This window comes from Amia ocellicauda, chromosome 18 (genome assembly GCF_036373705.1).
Source record: "Amia ocellicauda isolate fAmiCal2 chromosome 18, fAmiCal2.hap1, whole genome shotgun sequence".
NCBI lineage: Eukaryota > Metazoa > Chordata > Actinopteri > Amiiformes > Amiidae > Amia > Amia ocellicauda.
Window position 1 is genome coordinate 8661124 of NC_089867.1, and position 23259 is coordinate 8684382.

The following is a 23259-nucleotide window of genomic DNA, read 5'->3' on the forward strand; positions in this document are numbered from 1 at the left end:
ATATTTTAATATTGTTACATTACTTATAGCCAAATGCTATGTGACTACTGATATGACATTCTCTACAGTTTGACTGAATTCACAGGTCCGCAGACATTCAGCCCTGGAGTCATGACCTCATGTGACCCATTGCATCACGGAAGCTTCCTGGAATCATGCCCGACTGCGAGGAAGGGGAAAAGCGCAAGGTAATTGGTTTCAGATTCTCATTTTTCTTTGGGTGGCTTCCATGCTTTTCTAAATCTGCATGCAGAGATTACATAGTATTTATTCATTTATTTTTATGAGCAATTATTGAACACATGAGGCATTAATTTAATTGTAGTCAACTGGCAAAATGGGGAATTGCAAAGCTATCAAAAAAAAATAATAATAATAATAACATTTATCTTCCAGCTGACATATCAGAATTCTTCTCTTTATTTAAACATTGGGAAAGGAATGCACTACAGACATTAATCTAGCAAGACAATATGACAAATTAGAACTATAAATCAAATCTGTTTTTCAGTGTTGCACGTTTTCAAACCCTGTATGTATTAGGTTTTAGATACTACTGGTGCCATATTTAAGAAACATACGCAAGAAGATGGAAGAACCTTGAGGGGAAATTGAGTGTTTCTATATTTCAAATGAATATTTATGTTTCCCCTCATTTTTCAATTCATCCCAGGGAATAGGAAAGGAAATGAGGCCCAACCAAATATATGAATTTGTCCACTAGATCTGCAATACCGCAAAGTGAATACTATACAGTGTCTGCTTCTGAAGTCATTATGTGGTCTCTCCTCTGGATCTCAGACACTAATATTGCAATAAGACGACACACGAGATACTCTGTACTGAGATTAGATTAGATCTGTTGTAATTTGTTGTTTTCCTCAGAGGTGGCTGTTTATATTAGTCTGTTCAAATATATCCTATGAAAACCAATGAGTTGCAAAATACACTTGGATAATGTCTTTCTTTGTAAGAAAATGGTGGACCTTTGAATAATGTTTGATATAAAAAACAATGTAAGAATGATTGCATAATCAATAATAAATGCATACATAATGTAATATTTATATTCCAAGTGAAGAACCAGGTTAAAAACTGTATATTGCCTGGTTCTTAGATGTTAGTCATGGCATTGCTAAACATTTAGGAAATCTGGAATTAAACTTCTTCCCATAGAAATATATATAATTTCAGCATAATATTGACATAATCGTTTAATGGCTTTTATTCGTTTTCTACTAAATGTAGTCAATTATTGTACCCAAAAACCTTGCCTAAAAAGTCTTGCCTTCAGTGAATTGCATCAATAATGTGATTATGATGCATAAACCTGCGTATGTAGATATATGAATGAAGTGGTCTTTACATAGCATGCAGATTTTATGCTTGCAGACTAATCCCCTATATGAAATCAGTGAAAGATACACAAGACCTCACTCGGGCACACCTGCAACAACACTATTGTTTCTCCGTGTTGTCTGATCCATTTAAAGTACATTTAAAAAGCTGAAAGTCAGTCATAAAACAAATGGAAACCTGTACAATTTGTCTTTTGCATCATTGGAAAACTGCCAGAGCATCTTAAATTAAAAACCAGCAGCAACATTGTCATTATCTTAAATACTGCTGCAGCATTTTGGTATTTGTATTCAGAAAATAAGCACTAAGTGGATACCTAGACTTTATTAATCGAGCAATGGAAGTGAGTTCGGTCTTACTTGCTGATACAACTGTCACCCCTGATCTAGCTGACTTTAATTCCTCTCATTTTGTCCAACTATATTAAACTAGTATGTGTGAACAAAGTTTATTGGGGTGAATGTTACTTTAGTTCATAGAATACAAGTATAATAATACTATACTGAGAAAGAGGGAGAATAATTTTGGAAATAGTATGTGATTTTATGACTAGCAATACCTGTACAGAGCAGTATAAAAAATATATATTGTTTTCAAAGGATGGCTGTGGACCGGGAATCATCTGTCAGAGAAGGCTGTAGTGTGTTTGAGCTGGCTGGGCTGGCAGGGTGCCATCAATAATTCAGCACGCAGGGAATACGTTTTCTTTGCTGCTTCTGCTGCTATCGCCCCCATGAGAATTGTGGGTCTAGGGAGAAGAGGAACACAGCGCACTCAGCTTAATTCCTGACAGCATGGCATTTTTGTGCAATTGCACTGTAGATCCTTCCAAACACTGCAACACCAAATACAACAATTTTCTTTTTTTTTTAATATATATATTAAATCTGAACTGCTGTTTCATACATAAATAGAAAGAAAATTGGGGACATGCATGAAATTACTGGCGTACACCATGGAACTTGATTAGTTAGCCATCATGTTATGCTCTTGATTGAATCTAACAACGCGATTCAATGCAGACGTGCTTGTGGCTGTAGACTAGCAACAGGAAAACGTCTAATTTAATAACTCTGTCATAACATTCGTGTCAGAAGTTGAGATAGAATTGTACTTGTTCCAATTTTGAATTGTATAATTACAGCGATGTTCATTTTTTCTGGGTAATAGGCTAGTGATTTAAATCGGCCTGTGTGAGAAAGCTGGGGTCATACACACTGAGGACAGGCTGTTGTCTGTCGTGCTTCCTTAGTCTTTTTATAATTTGAACACAACTATATATATCTGCTGAATGACAGATTGTTGACGATTTTTAAAGATCTCTCAACTGTATGATGGCTACGAGAAGCTAAACGTTTCTCCACGCTCAAGTGGGTCAGCCTCACCCTAGACAGACAGAATAAGGAATTATGTGGTAGTTGGGCGATCTCTATCCGTCTTTCCTGTGGTGTCCTGACTGGGGATTGGGTAGTTGTTCAGGTCCTTCGATATCTGGTTTCTTTACCACACAATACTCACGGGACTAGAGCAAAGACTTCCCAGCACTTACCACCGCAGTAACCAGCAGCTCTTCTCGAACAAAAGTGCAATTGAATACCCCGGGCCTTCATTCATTCATTCAGTCAACCAGACTGCGCTGTATGCCCTGGAACTGCCTCGACCAAGTGTCACATATGGTTTGTGGCTGTTACGCACTGTACTTTTGAGGTCTCCAATAAAGGCCAGTCACAGTTGAGCAGCGTTTATTGTGGCATCAATTTTCCAAATGGTTATATGTGTATTACAGACCGTTACAGTCATGTGTGAGGTGTTTTGTGTCATTTTAAACCATGGGTGCCATTTTTCAGGTTGGGCTGTATATGTCAGTCTTTCTCCGAATATGATAGACAGCAGTTTCTTAGGTTTTTGGAGTTAAACCTATTATGGTTTCAGTTTACACACCCTGGCCTCCCCACCAGGTGAGAAATGGAAGAATAAATAAGCATAAATCCATACATAACCTGTTCTTCACCAGTGAGTTTTGAAGCAGTATCTGACCTTCAGTGTGTAGTGCCTGGGTTGTTTATGATTGATATGTAGTCATTAGAGGCTGTGCAGTAGGGGCATAGTCCATGGGATGAAAACCATGATCTAAGGACGAGGCTATGGATTGGAATTGTACAGTAATTGAAAGCATATGGGGATGTGCCATCAAGGCCTGAATTTTAATATCATCTTCAATCTTCCACAGGGCTCCAGACTGGTAATTTATTTAAAGATATCACCATGGCTACCTTACTGTGGAAAGTGAAAGTGATTTTTGAAAAATCGATGACAATTGGCACTTAGTGCAGTACTTATTGTACACAATTGCATGCACTTTACTCAAATATTGATTACAGCTTACACACAAATACGAGAAATACCTTTATTATTCTACACTGTAATCACCTTTCAAGATCTTTAGTCATTAAAAACAATAATGATTTTAAGATTACAGTGTTAATTTTACTACCATGCACAAATTAAGCAGTTTTTTTCCCATTTAGTACCCACAGTTGAGTAAACACATTGTTATACAATACTCCACATATTTGTTTGGCTATTAAATTAACAGGCAGTTAGTTATTTAGTTCCAGCTTTAGTTTTTATGGTTAGGCTTGGGAATAACAAGCTATTCATATGTTTAAAATATGTTGCTGTTAACCAGTAATAAATAAAAACACTGCAAAAAAGTGTGACCAAATAATATATACTTGTGCATATTCCCAAAGGCATATAAGTCATGTTTACAGGAGTAAACTTGGGCTGTGCTTTTGAATCTATATTTCCAGAGAAAAAAAATATTTTGACTACTCATGAGAGCCTCTGAACATAGATAAGTGTGGTTTGGCCTGCTACTTCAATGCATACTTTAACTGAGGAGATATTTTTATTTATTTGGCATTCTATTGGCTGTGACCTGTTCTAACAGCCTTGTTAATCATGTGAACTACAACACTCAAGCCTTCAGTATGAATCATGTATACAAGCAGATAATAACGCTATTTGCTGCAGGAAAAAAAAAAAAAAAATCCTGTGTGTGATTTATATGTGCCATGTCAACATATTTCCAATCTGTTCACATTTAAATAATCCATAACCCAAGTTAAGTCAAATTCACGGTGGCAACCTGTAGATTTGTGTGCAATTGATGAATGTGCTCATGTCAAGTTGTGAGGATAATACAGACCCTGCATAATTGCAACAGCTGACTTTTTTCCTGCTGATTAGTTGAGTTGTTTTTGTTTCATTTTGTAAATGTTTGGATATCAGCTTTGCCACGTTAAAGCCTATTCTTCTCAGAGCTCACATGCTATCTGAGGCTGTTCTGTTTAAAGAAAAGAAATGACTCACCGATGGCCTTGTGCGAAATTTGATAAAGTATAAGAAATGACATATACTGATGCTGATGGATGCTGAATAAGATGTTGGAGAATACGTGTTCTTCTGACTCATTCAGAGTTCACAGCGCACACAACTATCTTTCGACCTTTTTAGAAACTCCACTTAAGCATTGGGGCAGTAAAATACAGTTGCCTTATTGGAGTTGCAAAACACCTACAAATGGGATTCATTTACATTGTCAAACATTCAAAGGGCCGGCCTGAAACATATTGAAACTATACATGAAGTAACCAGGTGTGTCTCCCCTGAAATGGAAGCAGACATGCAGACACATTTCCAAAATCTCGATCTCCTATATCTGTAAGAACATTTTCGGCTACAAATACAGAAATGAATCTACAGGCTCCTGGTCTGTTGGATCAGGCTGTCCTGTGGGTTGCCTTGGCAACACTGGTGAAGTTGTTTTGTTACTGCGGCATCTTCAGAAACCAACGCCTACTGAGATACACGGCAGGGTTTTGATATTAAAGTTAGTATTGCCGGTGCAGAAAGAACAACAACAAAAGCAGACACAGCAAATGTTGACTATCCTTTCAATTAGTGTATTCTGCCTTTCAAAGACAACAGCGCAATGCATCGATGTTTCTATTGCTGAAGTCTAAGTACACAAGGTCACAGTTCAGGGAATGCAGTTCATACACTTCCTCAGGCTACTGTTTCATAATCGGTTCACCTCAAAAGTAGGAGGGCTTCATGCCTCTCTTGTATATATGATACATACAGTTCTCAGTTGGGTAATAATACATGTTTCTGGTCCTCCATAAGACCTATGAGAGGCATTCTTGTAATTATAAGGATTTCCACAGTTACACATAACAAAATATGAAGTTGATGGGCACTTTAAATGGTCTTTATTTACAATGCATATCCATTAGCACCCACTATAACGTGATTCATTTAAAACTTCATTTTCTGCAGTGTGTCCACAACGACAACCTTTCGAGTCCTGTATGACATTGTTTTGGTCGTGATTGTTATTTTATGGGATTTTGTGCTCGTGAGTGACACTTTTCGATGTCTGTACCTCATTCTGTCTTTTACTTATTGGGCTTGTATTTGCATGTTAAAGAGCTGTGGGAGCTGTAATCTCAGGAGCTATTTACATGATACGATCAATTATGATCAGTTAAATAATAAATGTTTGTTGATACAGCACTTTCTTGGCTGAGGTTAGGTAGGACATTTGGGATCTTCATTCTATATATATTGTAGTGTAAGTGTAAGACCTTGTTGGGAAATCACCCTGTAACAACAAATGCAGAGAGGATAAGCATTAGGTTGATAGGGAATGCACAGGAGGTGTTATAGTACAAACCACACAATTTGCAGTAATAGTTAATATAACAGATGCAATTTAAATCTTAAATATTTAGTTTTACAGACTGCATAAGGTCTGTAAGGGACAGTGGGCTAATCCCACCCTAATAATAATACAATTAGTAACTAAAGCAAATGTCTGAAATTTAGACATGCTTTAGTTATTAGATTTATTATTAGTAGTAGTAGTATAAGGGTGGGATTATCCCACAGTTCCTTGCTCAGACCTGTCAATACACTCACACATGTATGCAATCACACAGAGATGCATCTGTTTGATATCACAATGCTGCCAACCTGAAGTTATGGGAGCCAGGTTCATTTGTTAGAAACATTAAAAGTGGAAGCATATGATTGTATCTGTGTCCAACAAAATGAAGGAAAAAATGAGGAAGAGAATAAAGTGAAGAGAAGAGAGGAAGAGAATGTGAGTAACATTTATAATTTAATTTGTCAATTTTCTCTTTCATATATTTTTAAAGTAATTTACATAGATATATTTAATACAATTGTGTGCAGGTCTGTCCATATTTCCAATACTGTGTTTGAACGTGCATCACAATTTACCTAGTGACCCGGTGTGCGGCCATGTTGGAGGCATACGGAGAGTAAACAAAGTAAGCGTGATGTATACAGAACCTTAGATGTCACTGAAGAAACTCAGTATTTGAACTAATTTTAGTGGTATAGTAATGCAAATACAAATATTTTTGAGGAAAAACACTCTTAATAAAATACATGTACCCAACATGTATGATTACTATAATCCTTATCAACAGCATTCTGTATACAGATTAGCAGTTATGTTAATTAAATTGTAAAAAAGAAAAGCCAATTTAACAAAGTATAAAAATACATTTTTACTGAGTTATAGATTGACTTACATGTTGAGAATGTTACTTTTGTACCTGTATACAAATCCATTTCAAGACTTGTATTTATAAAAATGCAGTTCTGACATGAAGGGAAAACATAATACATTTTGCTGAAGTTGTCACGATCTGATCTGTTGGGACAACCCATCACTTGACAATAGCTGACCATGATTTAAACGCCTGGGCTACAGGTAGAAAATGTTCGTATGTATTGATGTGTGTGCAAAATCAATATCTCCAATATGGCCGACTTCCGGATTAGTGACGTCACGTGAAAACACTGTGTTGACTGTGGTTTGAGAATTGTAAAATAAATGTATTTGATTAACAAAATAATTTACCTTTCCTCCTGAGTAGGAAAACACAAAGTTCTCTGCCATGACGGGAGCTGATCCAGGGCTGGACTCTCCCTCTCAGCACAGTGGGAGATCTTTGTCTGGGGACAGGGTTTGACAGAAGTGCTCCTCCTCCTCCTCCTCCATAGGACGGACTGGAGCCGAAACCCCCACAGCCTGCTCCACCTCCTCCTCTGGGGTGTCTCTGGCTGCACCCACAGCCACGAAGGGTGTCAGTAGCAGGGTCTATATTATGCTGCCTCCTTTCATTGTTGATACCGTCAACTCCTCCAATCTGATCAAGGCTCCGGTCCGCCATGTGGGAAGGGACAGGAGAAGGACACAGAGCGAGAGAAGGAGACCAACTCCAGCTCAGCGTCCTCCTCTTCTGTCAAGGGCGTCTTGCTCTACACATTGGTACCCAGCACCGGAGAAGCAGAGACACTGGAGGAGGACACAGAGGGACAGGAGGAGAATGACTCCTGTCCAATGTGTCCTGCCTTCCAGATTGGTGATGGAAGTAAGCCACACATTCCTTCTTAAGCAGCAGATTGACCTGGAGGAACAGTGTAGCATCTTCCCCCAGCCATCCAGCACTGGAGCAGCAGAGACGCTGGAGGAGGAGACCGAGTCACCGGGCTGGAGGAGACGGCCAATGTGGTGCGTACGTTCATGAGCCGTGCGCGCACACCGTCCTCTCGAGAGGATAGAGTTTAAATGGGATACAATACAAAATCCATTGTAAAATGATCCACCCATAATTGATTCTTGCCCAAACGGGAATCTTGTGTTCTTATGCGTTATGAAAATCTTCTGTCTGTTGTTCGTAACGTGGTGTTCTTGCTTCACGTTCACAGGACTTTGAGATGGCAGTCAAATCAACAGACAGAACTGACAAGAGCAAGTGTGCGGCCCTGCCTATAGGTAAGATCTAAACAGAAAAAAGTGGTATAGCTGAGGGTGGGGGGTAGATTTATGGAAAAGCCTGAGAGCATTGTTGTGGTTAATATTGGGGAGGGGGCTGAGGGGAAGTGGATTAATACAAGTAACTTATTTCATACAGAGCCCATAAATGTAATAGTTCCTCAACAAGATGTGTTTTTATTTCATGATAAACTGCTTAGTCTTTAAAAAAGTGGCAAACTGGAAGCGGAAAACAAGGAGGAAATGTGACTTCTGTATTTCAGGTGCTGTAACACCAGAGACTTGGAAAAAGAAATCCATGAGGAAACGCATCCAACGTTTCTTCTCCAGGATCGGCCTGACTGATGTCTGACTTGATGTGCCCTTCCCATCCCAGCGCTCAGCTGTGACACAGTGTGGGGCAGGTTTAGAGAGGATCGCTATATACCTGCCTGTGTATTCAAATTCCTTGCTGCTAAGCCTACAAGACCAGGGAGAAAAACTAGTGCCAGGATGCATGGAGGTGGGCAGTAAAGTGGCTGAGGTTGCTCTTTACCTCAGAGTCTTTTTCCTTCTATGAAAAAGTTGGTCTTGGTTTTGAAGAGCAGTTGTTTTTAATTGATTTCCATAACCTCAATCAGGCCGGGTTGGCAGTGTTTTCTAAGGAGATGCTTTAGGGTTCAGTGGGATGTGACCAGTTTGGGGCTCTGCTGGATCTTACAGGAGCCTTTGATTTAAAATGACACATTAACCTGTCATGTGCTTGACTCTGACAGTTTTAATAAGATTGTAATTGCTGGCAGGGTATTAAAAGTGTCTCACCTTTTGCACCTAGATAAAGGAGCGTTGAAAAGCCCCGAGTCGGTTTGTCGAGGACAGTCAGGTGGACTGGTGTGTTTATAATGCAACTTTGTCAGGGAAGGGGCTTTCTGATCTGAAGGATTTATTTTCATGGACGCTGTTTTTTTTCCTACACACCATCTGAAAAAAAAAAACTTTGTTCCTCTTGTTTGTTAAGACCCAAACTGATTATACTCTCAAATATATTCCTGGCTCTCTGGAAAATTATAGGTAGATGAGGCCATAATTCCAGTCTGGAGGTCTCTGTATAAACCAGCACTGCAGAATCGTTTTGGAGATTTACAACAGAGAGTGTAGCACACTGTATGGCCCCTGAATCCTTTCTGTCAGTATTTCAACCGGGCACTACGTGTGGATTTTGCAATAGTTCAGAAACAATGTCAATGTCTTTGAAAAGTACCGAAATAAAAGGGTTTTGAAAATTGAAATCTATCTGTCAATCTACACTCACCTAAAGGATTATTAGGAACACCATACTAATACTGTGTTTGACCCCCTTTCGCCTTCAGAACTGCCTTAATTCTACGTGGCATTGATTCAACAAGGTGCTGAAAGCATTCTTTAGAAATGTTGGCCCATATTGATAGGATAGCATCTTGCAGTTGATGGACATTTGTGGGATGCACATCCAGGGCACGAAGCTCCCGTTCCACCACATCCCAAAGATGCTCTATTGGGTTGAGATCTGGTGACTGTGGGGGCCAGTTTAGTACAGTGAACTCATTGTCATGTTCAAGAAACCAATTTGAAATGATTCGACCTTTGTGACATGGTGCATTATCCTGCTGGAAGTAGCCATCAGAGGATGGACATGGTCAGAAACAATGCTCAGGTAGGCCGTGGCATTTAAACGATGCCCAATTGGCACTAAGGGGCCTAAAGTGTGCCAAGAAAACATCCCCCACACCATTACACCACCACCACCAGCCTGCACAGTGGTAACAAGGCATGATGGATCCATGTTCTCATTCTGTTTACGCCAAATTCTGACTCTACCATCTGAATGTCTCAACAGAAATCGAGACTCATCAGACCAGGCAACATTTTTCCAGTCTTCAACTGTCCAATTTTGGTGAGCTTGTGCAAATTGTAGCCTCTTTTTCCTATTTGTAGTGGAGATGAGTGGTACCCGATGGGGTCTTCTGCTGTTGTAGCCCATCCGCCTCAAGGTTGTACGTGTTGTGGCTTCACAAATGCTTTGCTGCATACCTCGGTTGTAACGAGTGGTTATTTCAGTCAAAGTTGCTCTTCTATCAGCTTGAATGAGTCGGCCCATTCTCCTCTGACCTCTAGCATCAACAAGGCATTTTCGCCCACAGGACTGCCGCATACTGGATGTTTTTCCCTTTTCACACCATTCTTTGTAAACCCTAGAATTGGTTGTGCGTGAAAATCCCAGTAACTGAGCAGATTGTGAAATACTCAGACCGGCCCGTCTGGCACCAACAACCATGCCACGCTCAAAATTGCTTAAATCACCTTTCTTTCCCATTCAGACATTCAGTTTGGAGTTCAGGAGATTGTCTTGACCAGGACCACACCCCTAAATGCATTGAAGCAACTGCCATGTGATTGGTTGGTTAGAAAATTGCATTAATGAGAAATTGAACAGGTGTTCCTAATAATCCTTTAGGTGAGTGTATGTATTTCTTATCTAGTTGGTTGCAGATTAATCATATTAAATTAAAATAGCTTAATTTAATCGGATTCATATTTTTTGTCCAAATTCTATAACTGGTTCTCCCAATACACAGGTAATATTGTATTTCTGAGTCAAAAATCAATTGTAATAGACTGAAAAGCATTCACCTGACAAGTCTCCAGAGATCCATATTGCTAGCTAACACACTCATAGAAATCGGAGGCAGGGCCATAAGGAAAGTGTAGGCCATTCCCTGATCCATCTTACAGCATCTGACACCTGATCAATAATGTATTAGTCATTATAGAAAATGGATTACATAAACATGTTGAGCCGCCTTCTGGTTTTCCATTTGTTCATAGTCAGGCTATGTTATGCTTTACATACTAAAGGCTTTATTTAATTTAAAAAAAAAGTCTTCATAATTACAGCTGACCAAATGCGATGACTTAAGCTTTCAAATGAAGTTTTTAAAGCTGCCTGTATCATCAATCTAGATGTTATCAAACAAAAGAAAACTATATATTTTTTAATCTGCTCTTCCTTTATAAGACTGAATTATACTTTGAGGTCAAAATGTTAACCAACCATATGCGAGTCTCCTTGTTATGCAAGGTGTAGGACTTTAAATATTAAAGGAATGCAGCAGACTCCTATGTTCCCTCCTAGGATTTTTGTTAATGAGATTTGCAGAATGCAGAAGTAGGAGAATGTGCTAAGAAAGTTATTTTTACACTGTAATTGTAGCGTGGTTTAGTTTTGGTCTGTACTGTGTCTTTGAATTGAGTACGAGTTTGGTTTGTCAAGATGTTTTGGGCCTGCAGGAATGTCATGCACCCTTGGAGAAGTTGTTAGTGGCCAAATGAATGTGTTAATGCAGACGAACGGCATTACCAGACAGATGTATTGATTATAGTGGCTTGTTCAGGTCATGACCAGAGGTGATTCTAGGGTATGTGGGGGCCCCAGGCAGAGGTGATTCTAGGGTAACCGGGGGCCCCCCCTGCATGGGGGGTGGTGGAGTTTTCTCCCGTGAGAGCTGGGGGGGGGGGTCCCTCAGCCTGGGGCCCCAGGCAATTGCCTAGGATGCCTACCCCCTTGCAACAGCCCTAGTCATGACCAAATAAAAATAGTTTTTGTTACGCCATGACCACAACATAATTTACCTCAAAATATATGATCTTATTAACATGAGATAACGGAATTGAAGTATCGAGATCATGACATATTGACATAATAATCAAGATCCTCATGATCCTGTTCAACCACACGAATGCTTTGGGGAAAAAAAAACATCCTTGAACCCTAAGGTTATCCAAGGAATGGAAAGAACCCTTAATTTTATATTGTAATAAAGAGAATTTCTAAAATGATTTGGTCATAGCCTGAAGGACCCACTATAACCGATAGAGAATATGATACGATCGGGTGGGAATCTGCAATAAATTAATCATAAACTACCATTTATCTTGTATATTTCAACGCATATTGTGTTTATAGATTTTCAAGGAAGAAGTAAACCAGGGACAACTTTATTGTTCTCTTTGAAAAGAACAGTTTATTTTAAACCCAAGGAGACCCCAATAATTAGACAAGGTCAACGGTGGAGTAGAAGGGTGTTTTTAAACATATTTTCTAATGCCCTACATGGCTTTGGCACTGCTGAATTTGATCAACTAGGCATGAAAATGTGTAATAATATGAAAAGGTCATTAGTACATGCAAAGTCGGTGGGATCAATCGCACTGTTTTGCTGCACAGTTAACTGTGAAAGTTGGAACTCAATTCAATTGGGTGAAACTCAATTTATAATTTATCCAAAGCCCAGCTGGAATCCAATTTCATGCACTAAAAATATGGTACAAAATCCATTTTGGTTTGTACCTATCTATACCGAAAGAAGGTAAATTGCATTTTAACCTCACAACCAAATATACATTCTTTATATAAGTCCATGGTTATAACTGTAGTTGCCATTTTGCCATATGATATCACTTGCTACAGAAAGCGAACGATTTTAATTTCAGCTAGAAAACCATGACAGAATATTATTGCTTTACATTCTAACAACTGCAGATAGTATAATTGTAAACAACAGTTATTTCAAAGAGTTACCCAGAGCTGTTTTTCTGTATTTTTTCATTTTTGTAGATTTGCTCTGCACTTCACTGACTTCTTCCATTAATCATTCCCCCAGTGTTCAACTGCTCAAAGCATAAATAAACAGTGAAGTAGAGCACTACATCAAAACTACACACTAGCAGACATTTTTATATTAATAATAAAGATCTTGTTTTGCAGCTCCTTCTGCACACTACTATGACGCTCTGACTGGTGTCTAATGCCTGATTTCAAATGAAAATTAATAATCAGGAATTGCCTTTTAAATACCAACTCATTCACATGAGGAGATGACTCCAAAGGGAAATTATATAACTAACAGCATCATTTTTAAAGGGGGCATAATAAGAAGTTGGCTGCACAATCTTCAGATTACTTAATAAACTTACCCACTTTCTTAATTAAGAGCATAATGCACATATTACCAATTACACATCACTGTAACATTGCTTTCTTTCTTTAATTTATACACTTTTAACTATAGATCTTATTCACATTTTCTTCTTTCATGTGGAGACTGGCAATAGTCCAAGACAATCTAAGCAAAGGAAGAGATTTTTTTCTTTTTTTTTAATTATTATTATTTTTTTAATTATGCATTAGTATGATAAGAATGACGTTATAGACTAAAAAGAGAAATTATGTAATGAAACAAGAACTCCTGGACCTTGACTTGAACAGAATTCATTAGTGGGCAGATGTGAGGAGTTTAACATTGGACAAGTTCAAGCAGATAACCTTGTCAAGACATAGAAAAAGCACTGTCAAGCTCCAAGCAATTGCAGGGTTCTCGCCATTACTTATTTATCAGCTACACAGGCTGTTGACAACACATGCAATCATACAAGTATTTCCCAAAGCTGCCAAGAGCTTTCAATAAGCTTTTTTTCCTGCATGTAGCAATGACAATCCTTGGTGGACTAAATGCAGGAATGTTATAATATGTCGGTAAATGTTTAGTTTGGAGAGGATTGATGGGAAATAAACAAGCATTTACCTATACATTACATGCAAAAGCTTACTTCTGTAAAAGCAATGTTTATAATCTAGTTAAAAGGATCTAGTCATATGCATGCAGTTGCACATTTTCAGCAAAGAGAAATACATTTGTATAGATGTTGATATAGATTTCAGTGTCAAATTTCTATTTGATATAATGTATATAATCTACACGGACTGGAATTCAAATTCCCATTATGACCAGACTATCGCATGCATCCCAGACAAGTCAGAGACCCAAGGGCTTCCGATTTCATAAGGCAGCAGATGTGAGATTAAATTCAATTAACAGCTTATCTTACATGAAATGACATCAGGGACTATGGGGTCTTTTTACAAAATCCCTATGGTGGCACCTTAGTGAGGACCAGAAGGACAGCTCTGGTCTTTTTTCGGCAGCTCTGTTTACATCACTGTGTAGCACTCACTGGTGTAGTAATAATATTATTGACACCCACCCGTGACTTCAAACCCCTTTAACCAGCATTGCCATATAACCCAAAAACGTTGGAAAACTTCGGTTTAAAGTTTATATTTATAAAGCAAACTGAAGGGCAAAATAACAACTAAAAGAGCCCACCCGATACAACACTCAAAATGCCATCACTGTTACCTTCACACGCAAACTAAGCGGAGATCAGTGGCCTTGGCCATGAAGCAACCATGCTAAGGGTTTGAATGATAATGTTATATATTAAGAAACTGCCCACTGTGTTTATCTCACGGGTGGAAAGTGCTGCTGACGTCATCAGTGCGAGCCCCTCACTGCCCCGATTGCGTCACACCTGCACGCATGACGTCACCGCCGTCTGCCTCTGCACAGACACGCCCACGGTGAGACGTCAGAGGCACGGGGCCGCCTGCGCTGCTGTCTGGCGGGTGCGCCAATTAGAGGCCGATGAAGGCGAGCTTGACACGGGGAAAGAGGCGCCGGGCTAAACTTAGCTTCCAACCCAGAAGACTCGCAGTTAGAGCCCCTAGTCCCTGTGGCCCCTGGCCCCTCCATGAGAATCCAGATCCAGTCCCAGGCAGGTTCTGGCTTCTGAAGGGGGGAGATTCAGTGGCGGTCGTTCTCTCCCACGTCGGCTGATTTTGGGGGATCGCCGTTTTCGGGTAGTTCACCAAAAGCTGGGTTTAAAATGGGTTTTCAAAAGTGGGTTCTAAAAATCTGAACGATGAATTGTAAGAACTGACCCCTTTCATCACTGGGGAAGTGGATTGCCGGTGTGAGATGCGTTCTTGTCAGAGCTAAGGACTGCATGAAATGTATGTGTAGTATTTAAAAAAAAAAAAAGAAAAAGATATATCTATTTATATTTATAACTTGCTATATAATAACATTTTACTGAAACACCTTCATGTTGGCAGAGCTGAGATCAGCCAGACCTGCAGTGCCCCCGGGGTAGTGTCAGACGCATGCCAGGTGGGATAAAGGGAATATGAAGTCTCTGGCTTTTTTGTTTTTGTTTTAGTATGTTTTTTAAACACAAAAATGTCATAAACGTAAATGTGCATCTTATAGCTGTTGAAAATATTGTGTTTAAATCACAGTACCATCATTTTTTTGTATTAAAGTACACCTGAAGACATTATATTACTTTGTCACAGATAATATATTTATTTTCTTCGGGGTCGTTTATTTATGGTTCTGGACTTTGGCATTGAACATTACCGGAAAGGGAATTTTATAATAGAGTTAAAATTCCTTTCATATGGCAGGGTGTTGCTGTTGCGGAAAATGTGGCAGCACTGTGGGACTCTGGTTTATCTCGACTGGTTTGCAACAGCTGGAGCTGCAGTGTTTCCTGTAAGGAGCTGCATATGGCAGCTTGCAGTCAGATGGGGAATCTTTACAGGAATATGAATTGAAGCATATTAAGATCAGTTTCAGAGCTTCCGGGCAGGGCTGCAAATACATGTTTAAATGAAAATAAACTGCTGTGCTGTACTTTCAGATGGTGCCAATTATGAGAAGGTACTAATGGCCTTCTCCAAGTAAAACAATGCAGGCAAAAATCATGTATTACAAAGTACTTTTTTAAAGACACTTACAATCGGAAAAAAAATGAATGTAATTTATCCATGATAGACCAAATAAATACACTAGTTTTATAGTTTGTTTCATTGTTTATTTAACTATCTTCTCCTTGCATGGCAATACATCTTTGATGCATTTCCTTTTGTCAGTGAAGTTAAATTATAATTACCAATGTGTCATACAGTCATAGCTGGGAGTAAACATAATGCCTTATTCTTAATAATTTATTTACATAGAGGAAGATGCTTGTCTGACTAAGCCTACTTTAGAATGTTTTTTCTTCTTTAAAATCTGCAGTTCAATAGACCAATCATAAATAATTATTGGGTGTGAAACTATTTTTGAAACTAGTACTATTATCAGTAGCAGTAATACTTTCTTATTGATGTCTGGTGATCATTTCATGTAAAGATAATCATCTGATGTTGTATTAGTCATAAGTAAGGATAGGGAATAGAAGGTATGCAGTCATAGTGTAAAGACTGAGGTTATTTTGTGCACAGGCTCATGTACACTATGGTTACATAATAGCTGGACAGGGTGAAGGAGAGCATGTTTATCATCTACAGCAAGTTTGTGATGTAACACAAAACAATGACCTTTGAGCTTTTGAACCTTCCACAAGAATTTAGCTGTATGGATTTACGTGAATATCTATCTATCTATTATATATTTTCTGATTTTGTTGAAGACTGATTGAGCCTAGAGAAAATGGCAAACATTGCAGTAATTGAACAGATCAATTAACTAGAATCAGTCTTCGGCAAACTCTGGAAATATATAATTTGTTGAGTGTTGTTATATTTAAATTGTTATATATTTGAATTATATATGATTAAATATTGTTGTTATATGGAACTACATAATTCACTGAATAACAGGGGAGGGTGTGAAGAATTTCACATGACAACTATGTATATAAATAGATAAAAGAAAGGTAAGGTTAAGGTATCATATCTTCTCAATTAATTAATTAATTTCATTCCTCACTAGATTCGTCTTCCTTGTTCTTAATATTCCTAAAATGGAAGTGGAAAAGAAAAGCTAAACACAAATCAGTTCCATGAAAACTCATCTGTGTTTTGGAAACAACTCCACACTTTTACCCCAACTAAAACACAGACAAGGTCAAGAGGTATTTGCCAGTGCATGGTGCACCAGCAATACAGCTGTAATGAGATTAGCATGTTTATTCTGAGACTGACAGTCTGATCCATAATTCTTCATTGAGTAATTAGATCACATGCTCTAGATTGTCTTCAAAGCAAATGAGAATACTTGGAATGGCCATTTATACATCTCTATATGTAGCAGGCCTGTGTTCGGTGCAAGATTTACCTTCACATTAATGCAGTCATTAAAGGCAGACTACAAGATTTAATCGGCCTTATTTATCGATGCAAATGTTCATGTTTTGATTACCCGTCAAAGTCATATCAAAGTCATTGCGGATTCATCCGTTAGCGTGTAATGGCCTGCATTAAGTGGAAACATATTGTGGAACCCTACTTTGTAATCATCAGGAAGTTTCTCAAATCTAAAGTGAGCCCATCACGTTGACACTGATAAATGATTATGTTTACAGAACAATCACATCTGTTGGCATCATCTTACTCCAAATGACTGATATGTCTAATGCCGTGCGTGCTAAAGGGCTATGAATCACTTTAATTAAACAATCGCCCCAGAAAAGAGTTGAATTCTCAGTTGCTGGAATCCTGCGTTGTGTATAAATCATACACATAAATGCACTACAGTGTTTCCTTATGTAGATGTCAATATGCACAATATGAATGTGGATAATGCACATTTCTCCCACTATTAATATTATATGAAAGCATGTAAACAAGATACAAGACATTCATGGCCTGCAATTGTGAAATTAGCTGAGCAAAAACAAATATTTTAAGTGGTATAATAATGCTTAATGATAAACTTCTGCCTATAGTATTATAAATATCAACCATGTCAAGATGATCCTCATTCTGTTGCCTTCTGTGCAGTCGAATATGATATCACTTCAATAAATTAGATGCATTAAGAAGGTATTCTTGTTTGCCCTTTCAATGGACCTCAGTCACATGACAATATTACAGCCTAGCGATGGAGGAGGATGGGAGGGGGGAGAAAAATCACCAGAGGATGAGTCTGAAATGCACTTGCACTTCATCCTCGATGTATGTCAGACACCTGTTCTGCGTGGCTGTGTCTTTGTGGCTGTCTTGACGTATTAAGGTGGTGAAAGTAGGTCTCTCCACGAACAGTTGTGTTCTGTAAGCTCTTGAAATCAAGCTAGCAAGCGGCAGGCTTCCGAGATAGGAGCAACACCTTTTTGAGAAGCCTTTTCTGTAACGGTGTCGCTCTATTTATATTTTCCAAAACTCCAGGCCATCTTACACATTGCCTTGACTGTCAGTCCCTGGCGTTGCTTGCCTTATGCTGTATTATGATTTGAACACACATGAACACCTTCTGGAAATGAGCATAGTGTTAATGAAAGACATCATTTGAAATCAGAAATTTGACTACGATGTCAATCTTATTGGAAGTCATGGCAACTGGTGATGATGATTATTGTTATGATATGTATTCATGAGAGTCTAAAACTTTAAATTAGACCCCTGTGGCAATTGCACTAATACAACAGCGCAACGCAGAATAATTAAGCAGAGAATTATGTCACCATCGGAAGCTTAGTCTCACTCTTCTGCAGTGTTGACCTTTCTCCAAGATTACTGCTTAGAATATTTCCATTAATAGCAGGCCTAAAAGAAAAGCTCTTTACTGAGTCTTGAAGTTATATAGAGAATACAGTACTGTTTGTCTTTGGCTCCCAAAGCTGCATGCTGGTAAACAAAGGGCCCTTTGGCTCTTCAGTATGAAATTAGGGGCCCCACAATAATTACCCAGGGTGCATTAGAGTTAACAATCACAGATTAAACTTTCTTTTTGTACTATTACAATAAAATGTACTAACTTTCTCCAATGGAAAACCAATAGATTTATATTGGTCTACAATGGTTTTTGATAATAATTCTAATAATTATTAAACAAGAAAATAATACATTGTATTACTGTAATGATTGGTTTAGAAAATACAATTAATTTATATACACAACAGTCATAGTTCAGAACAGAACCTAGATTACTTAAGAAAGAGGAAAGGGTTAGAAAACAGTGATTAGTAAATATTTTCAATATTGCCCCATCTTTCTGGGTTGGGGAGCTATTTAATCAGCATATCTAATCTGATTGTTTAGTCTTTCAACACTTTTAACCTTGACAGATCATTTAAATGGTTTAATCCTCTCTCTGTGTTTATGCAATACCAGGTGGCCAATTTTGCTTTATATTACCTGGAGCCAAGAAGCTGCAATATGGTGATACAGACAATTTACCATTGGAATTATGTTTGTTGTCCTTGGTGTTAATTTGCTGTTTGTAAATTGTTAAACAAAAATGCATCCCATGGAGTGGTACTTATAAGGCACATTTGCAAAAATATACTGTATGAGTGAAATATTATATTATCTATTGGGCCATCAGAGGATTTACATTTTGCAAACTCAGTCAGTTTTGTTTACTGTTTGAACAATAAGTGACTAAACGACAACATGCATAAATATAAAATTGATTTGTTACTATAATACCCTTCAGAGAGCACAGACGCGAATCGATCGTAAAATATTTTGAAATGTAATCTGACCGGGTTGGCAGTCAGAAGTTTGAAGCAGCGGCTGAGATCATTCCACTGAAGCAGATGTAAAGAATCATTATGTAAAGTAAGTAAAGTAATTAGGTGAACTAATCAACACAGAAGCTGCAGATGATAATTATGAAATATCCTCTAACTCTGAAGGAAATGTAAGTATCTCCAGCTGTAGGTTTTCACAATTCATTCATGAATTTCACAGAGCAATGTTAACATAAACCACTGAAGTGCAATATATAAGAGTAGTGCAGAGTCAACTATTTGCTGAATTGGACCGATATAAAACTTCTCCCAGGCATTAACCTTTTTCGACCAAGGCTTATTAAAGCGCCTGGATTGTGGCCTTCAAAGAATCAATTACTTAATCACTTTTTATAACTTTAAAGGAAATTAAAATGTAAAGGCTTTTGTCCCTCAGATTTATGAACCCTCACATTCCTATGGTGACAGTATGGGATAAGATTTAAAGATTATGGCGACATTTTAACATTTTAAACTTAATAAAAGATTATTCCTCAGACAGTTCAACCTTGCAGTTTTATATTGAGTCAAGTAGTTCCAAAAATGACTCCGATATGTGGGTTGGAAAGCTCAATCTTTGATAGCTTAATGTTGCAGGATGTATTTTCCCTGTCAAAATCAGGACCTAAGAAGTAGATTACGTTACGACTACTATAGCCCCCCTTGAGTTATGTCTACAACTTCACTTTGCAGATTGAATTAGCCGTAGCTTTGTTTCATGGTACTGTCAGAGAGAAATACAGTAGAACATTCTTGGCGCCAGGGAGAATTCAGGGTGACAATATAGGCAGTAGTGCAATTCCTGCTTTGATATCAACTTTTAAAGGAAACTAAATCGCATGTAATTAAAGACATTGTGTCAGGTGGTTTCCAAGAACCACATCAGTCGTTTAATTCACTTCATTAAGACAGGATCTGTCATCTTCCAGTAATTCTCATGCATAAGAAACCTGCTGTTCCATAAAGATGTGAGGTGGATAAAAGGGTAAAACATAGATTAAAAGTTTATTGAGCATGAAACCCAGACATTATATTGTATTGTTTCACCTCAGCGCACAATGTGATTACTCCGGTCAGCCAAATATTGGTGGATATGCAAATGCTTGATATTAATGGAAAATTAAATGCATGTAAATAGTGTTGCTCTAGAGAAGGGCTCATAATACTGAATATACAAGCAGCCAATATGAACTTGGCAATGGACTAGTACCAGCACCCACTAGCCTGCAAACGGCACAGAACAGCACACTTTGTGCTTAACCAGATTGCATAAGGATGACAGAAAAGTCAAAGACACCATATATAGTACCTTGCAAGAAATGTTTTGTACTGTTTGTGCTTTATTATGTAAAGTTTCTCAGGCTGGGATTAATGGTTAAAATTAGTCCACAGAGAAATAAGAGTCCCATGCATGTACAGCCTTGTTTGCATTTGTTTTATAAATTACATCCGACTGATACAAGGTGATGAAAATTAAAATGCAACTGCAGTTTTGCTGTATGAGACTAAAACTAGAATATTACTGTAGTAATGAAATGTGATGAAAACAGAAATGTGGAGCAAATATATACATTTATATACTTTAGTATTATTTGAAAATGTTGATCTCTCCTCTTGACATTCTGGTGTTTTAGTTTCTAATTTCTATTAGTTAAAATTAATTTCATTTCAGCATTTGTGTCACTATTTGCACAGGATTTGTTTTTCTTTTTAACTTTATATCTATATGTAAATCTATATATGTGTATACAACGCTCTCCCCATACACACACACATACACAATATATACAAAAACAAGTATGTGTGTGTTTGTAATAGTTCACCAGCTTTCTGGAAATACTCCCCATAGAGATGACCTTTTCAATTCGATGCTGTTCCTTGCGATCTGTGTTTCTGTGCTTGGCATTATGACGTACAGTACCTGCACATATTCTTGCACCTGGTATAGATCACTTTAGCGTTTGGACAGAGAGGGGATTACCAAGTTCTTTTAATTTTAGCAATGTGTAATTATCTGCCAGTCAATGTACCTTCTGGATGTTACAACACAGGATTAGAGGGTTTTATCCCATGCTGAACTTGAAAAAAGCCATCTGAGCAAATGACGTAGAAATGGCAGCGCCTGCCTGGGGATGGCGTGCTGACAGGCAACACCGAGACCCTGTTAGTTCATCAGCATCATCTTTATTTTTAAACAAGAGCTGCTAATAATAGCAGATGTGTTTTCTTACCAATATAATCAATGGCAAGAACTGATGGAAAAGCAGATGCAACGTTATAATTGCAAGTATGCAGTTATTGTCATTACCTACGAATACAATTATTATTATTATTATTATTATTATTATTATTATTTGGGATATACATGAGTAGGATCCTGCAATAATATATAATTATATTGTTTCAATGAAAATATATTTTCAAACATGAATTAAAAATACCAAACATGGGATCTGTAGAAATATTGTATAATAAACTGACAAAGTAAACAATGTACACCTCCTGTACCTGTTATACATATATACTTTACCAAACACGTTCAAATTAACTTCAGAAATCACACATCACAGACACTGTGCCGGCACATCTCCTAAGTATGAGTCATCTGCCTATAATTCTGATTTGTGTTTAGTTTTTAAACTCTATGTATGCCGTGATAATGGAAACATAGTGTTCCTCTCAGGTTCCTAGTCAAATGAATGGAGACTAATTACTAGAGCAAGGACAAGCTACTTACATAAGAGTTTGAGCTGTAGTCCTTCCATGCGACACAGACATGTGTGATCAGTATATTTTATAAGGGTAATACATTTTGTTTAATATCTCAATGGGCTCCAAATGATTGTTTTGTAAAAACAAAAGTAATGACCTCACAAACATTTGCTACTCATATCCGTTGATGGGAATCCGTATTACGTCCCAGAAGGTTTACCATGAGTCATGCCTTTGTGCAAGCACCAGGACATCATGAAAGCAGGGGTACTTTATGTTCGTTTTTTTCTTTTTCCATAATTGATCTGTTTCCTGTTGATGTCAATTTATTCACAACAGATACCAAAAAAGAAAAACAGAGATATCCAAATCATGTTATGAAACCATTTCTCTATTATTTCACATTGATTGTAGGAAGAAACCAAATGCATGCAGCAAACATGAGTAACTGATATGAGAGGCATCAGCTTCTGAGATCAAAATAACGATACAATTATCTAAAAAACGTATTTATATTTAAGATACACAAGGCTGACAAGGGAGTTGGAGAAAAAGATGCAGAAGAACTTCAGAAGCCAAATGACTTGAGAAGGAAGGCCTGATGTCAAACCAAGGTGAAACTGTTCAGAAGCAGAGAGATAATAACATGCATGTGTATCAGCCATTATTGCACCTGTATCCCATTGCTTTGCCATAAAAAATGCTAAGTAGCTTGTTCCGTTGAGAATAATCAGGTGACTTCAGAAAGATGGGAGAATGAAATGCCGCCTTAGTGAACCGTGATGTCTCACACGGCTCATTTTGAATGACAAGGTGAAACGTAAAGAGAGCATGGGTCAGAAACTCCATCTATCCCCCACCCCCACCACTGTATCTCCTGTGGGATAGAGAGGTCACCCCCTTCTGATGTCACATGACAGAGAATAAACAGTTGACAT

The 23259-nt window shown here is 38.0% G+C and overlaps 1 protein-coding gene across 1 annotated transcript in view; it reads right to left on the bottom strand.

Annotated features, from left to right (window-relative positions):
• Positions 1-409: 409 nt before the first annotated feature.
• med10 (mediator complex subunit 10) overlaps positions 410-23259 on the bottom strand; it is a 73872-nt gene continuing 51022 nt past the window's right edge. The window contains exon 4 of the mRNA XM_066690981.1: positions 410-2107. Coding sequence (XP_066547078.1) covers positions 2042-2107 — 66 coding nt within the window. The 3' untranslated portion in view covers positions 410-2041. The remainder of the gene's footprint in view (positions 2108-23259) is intronic.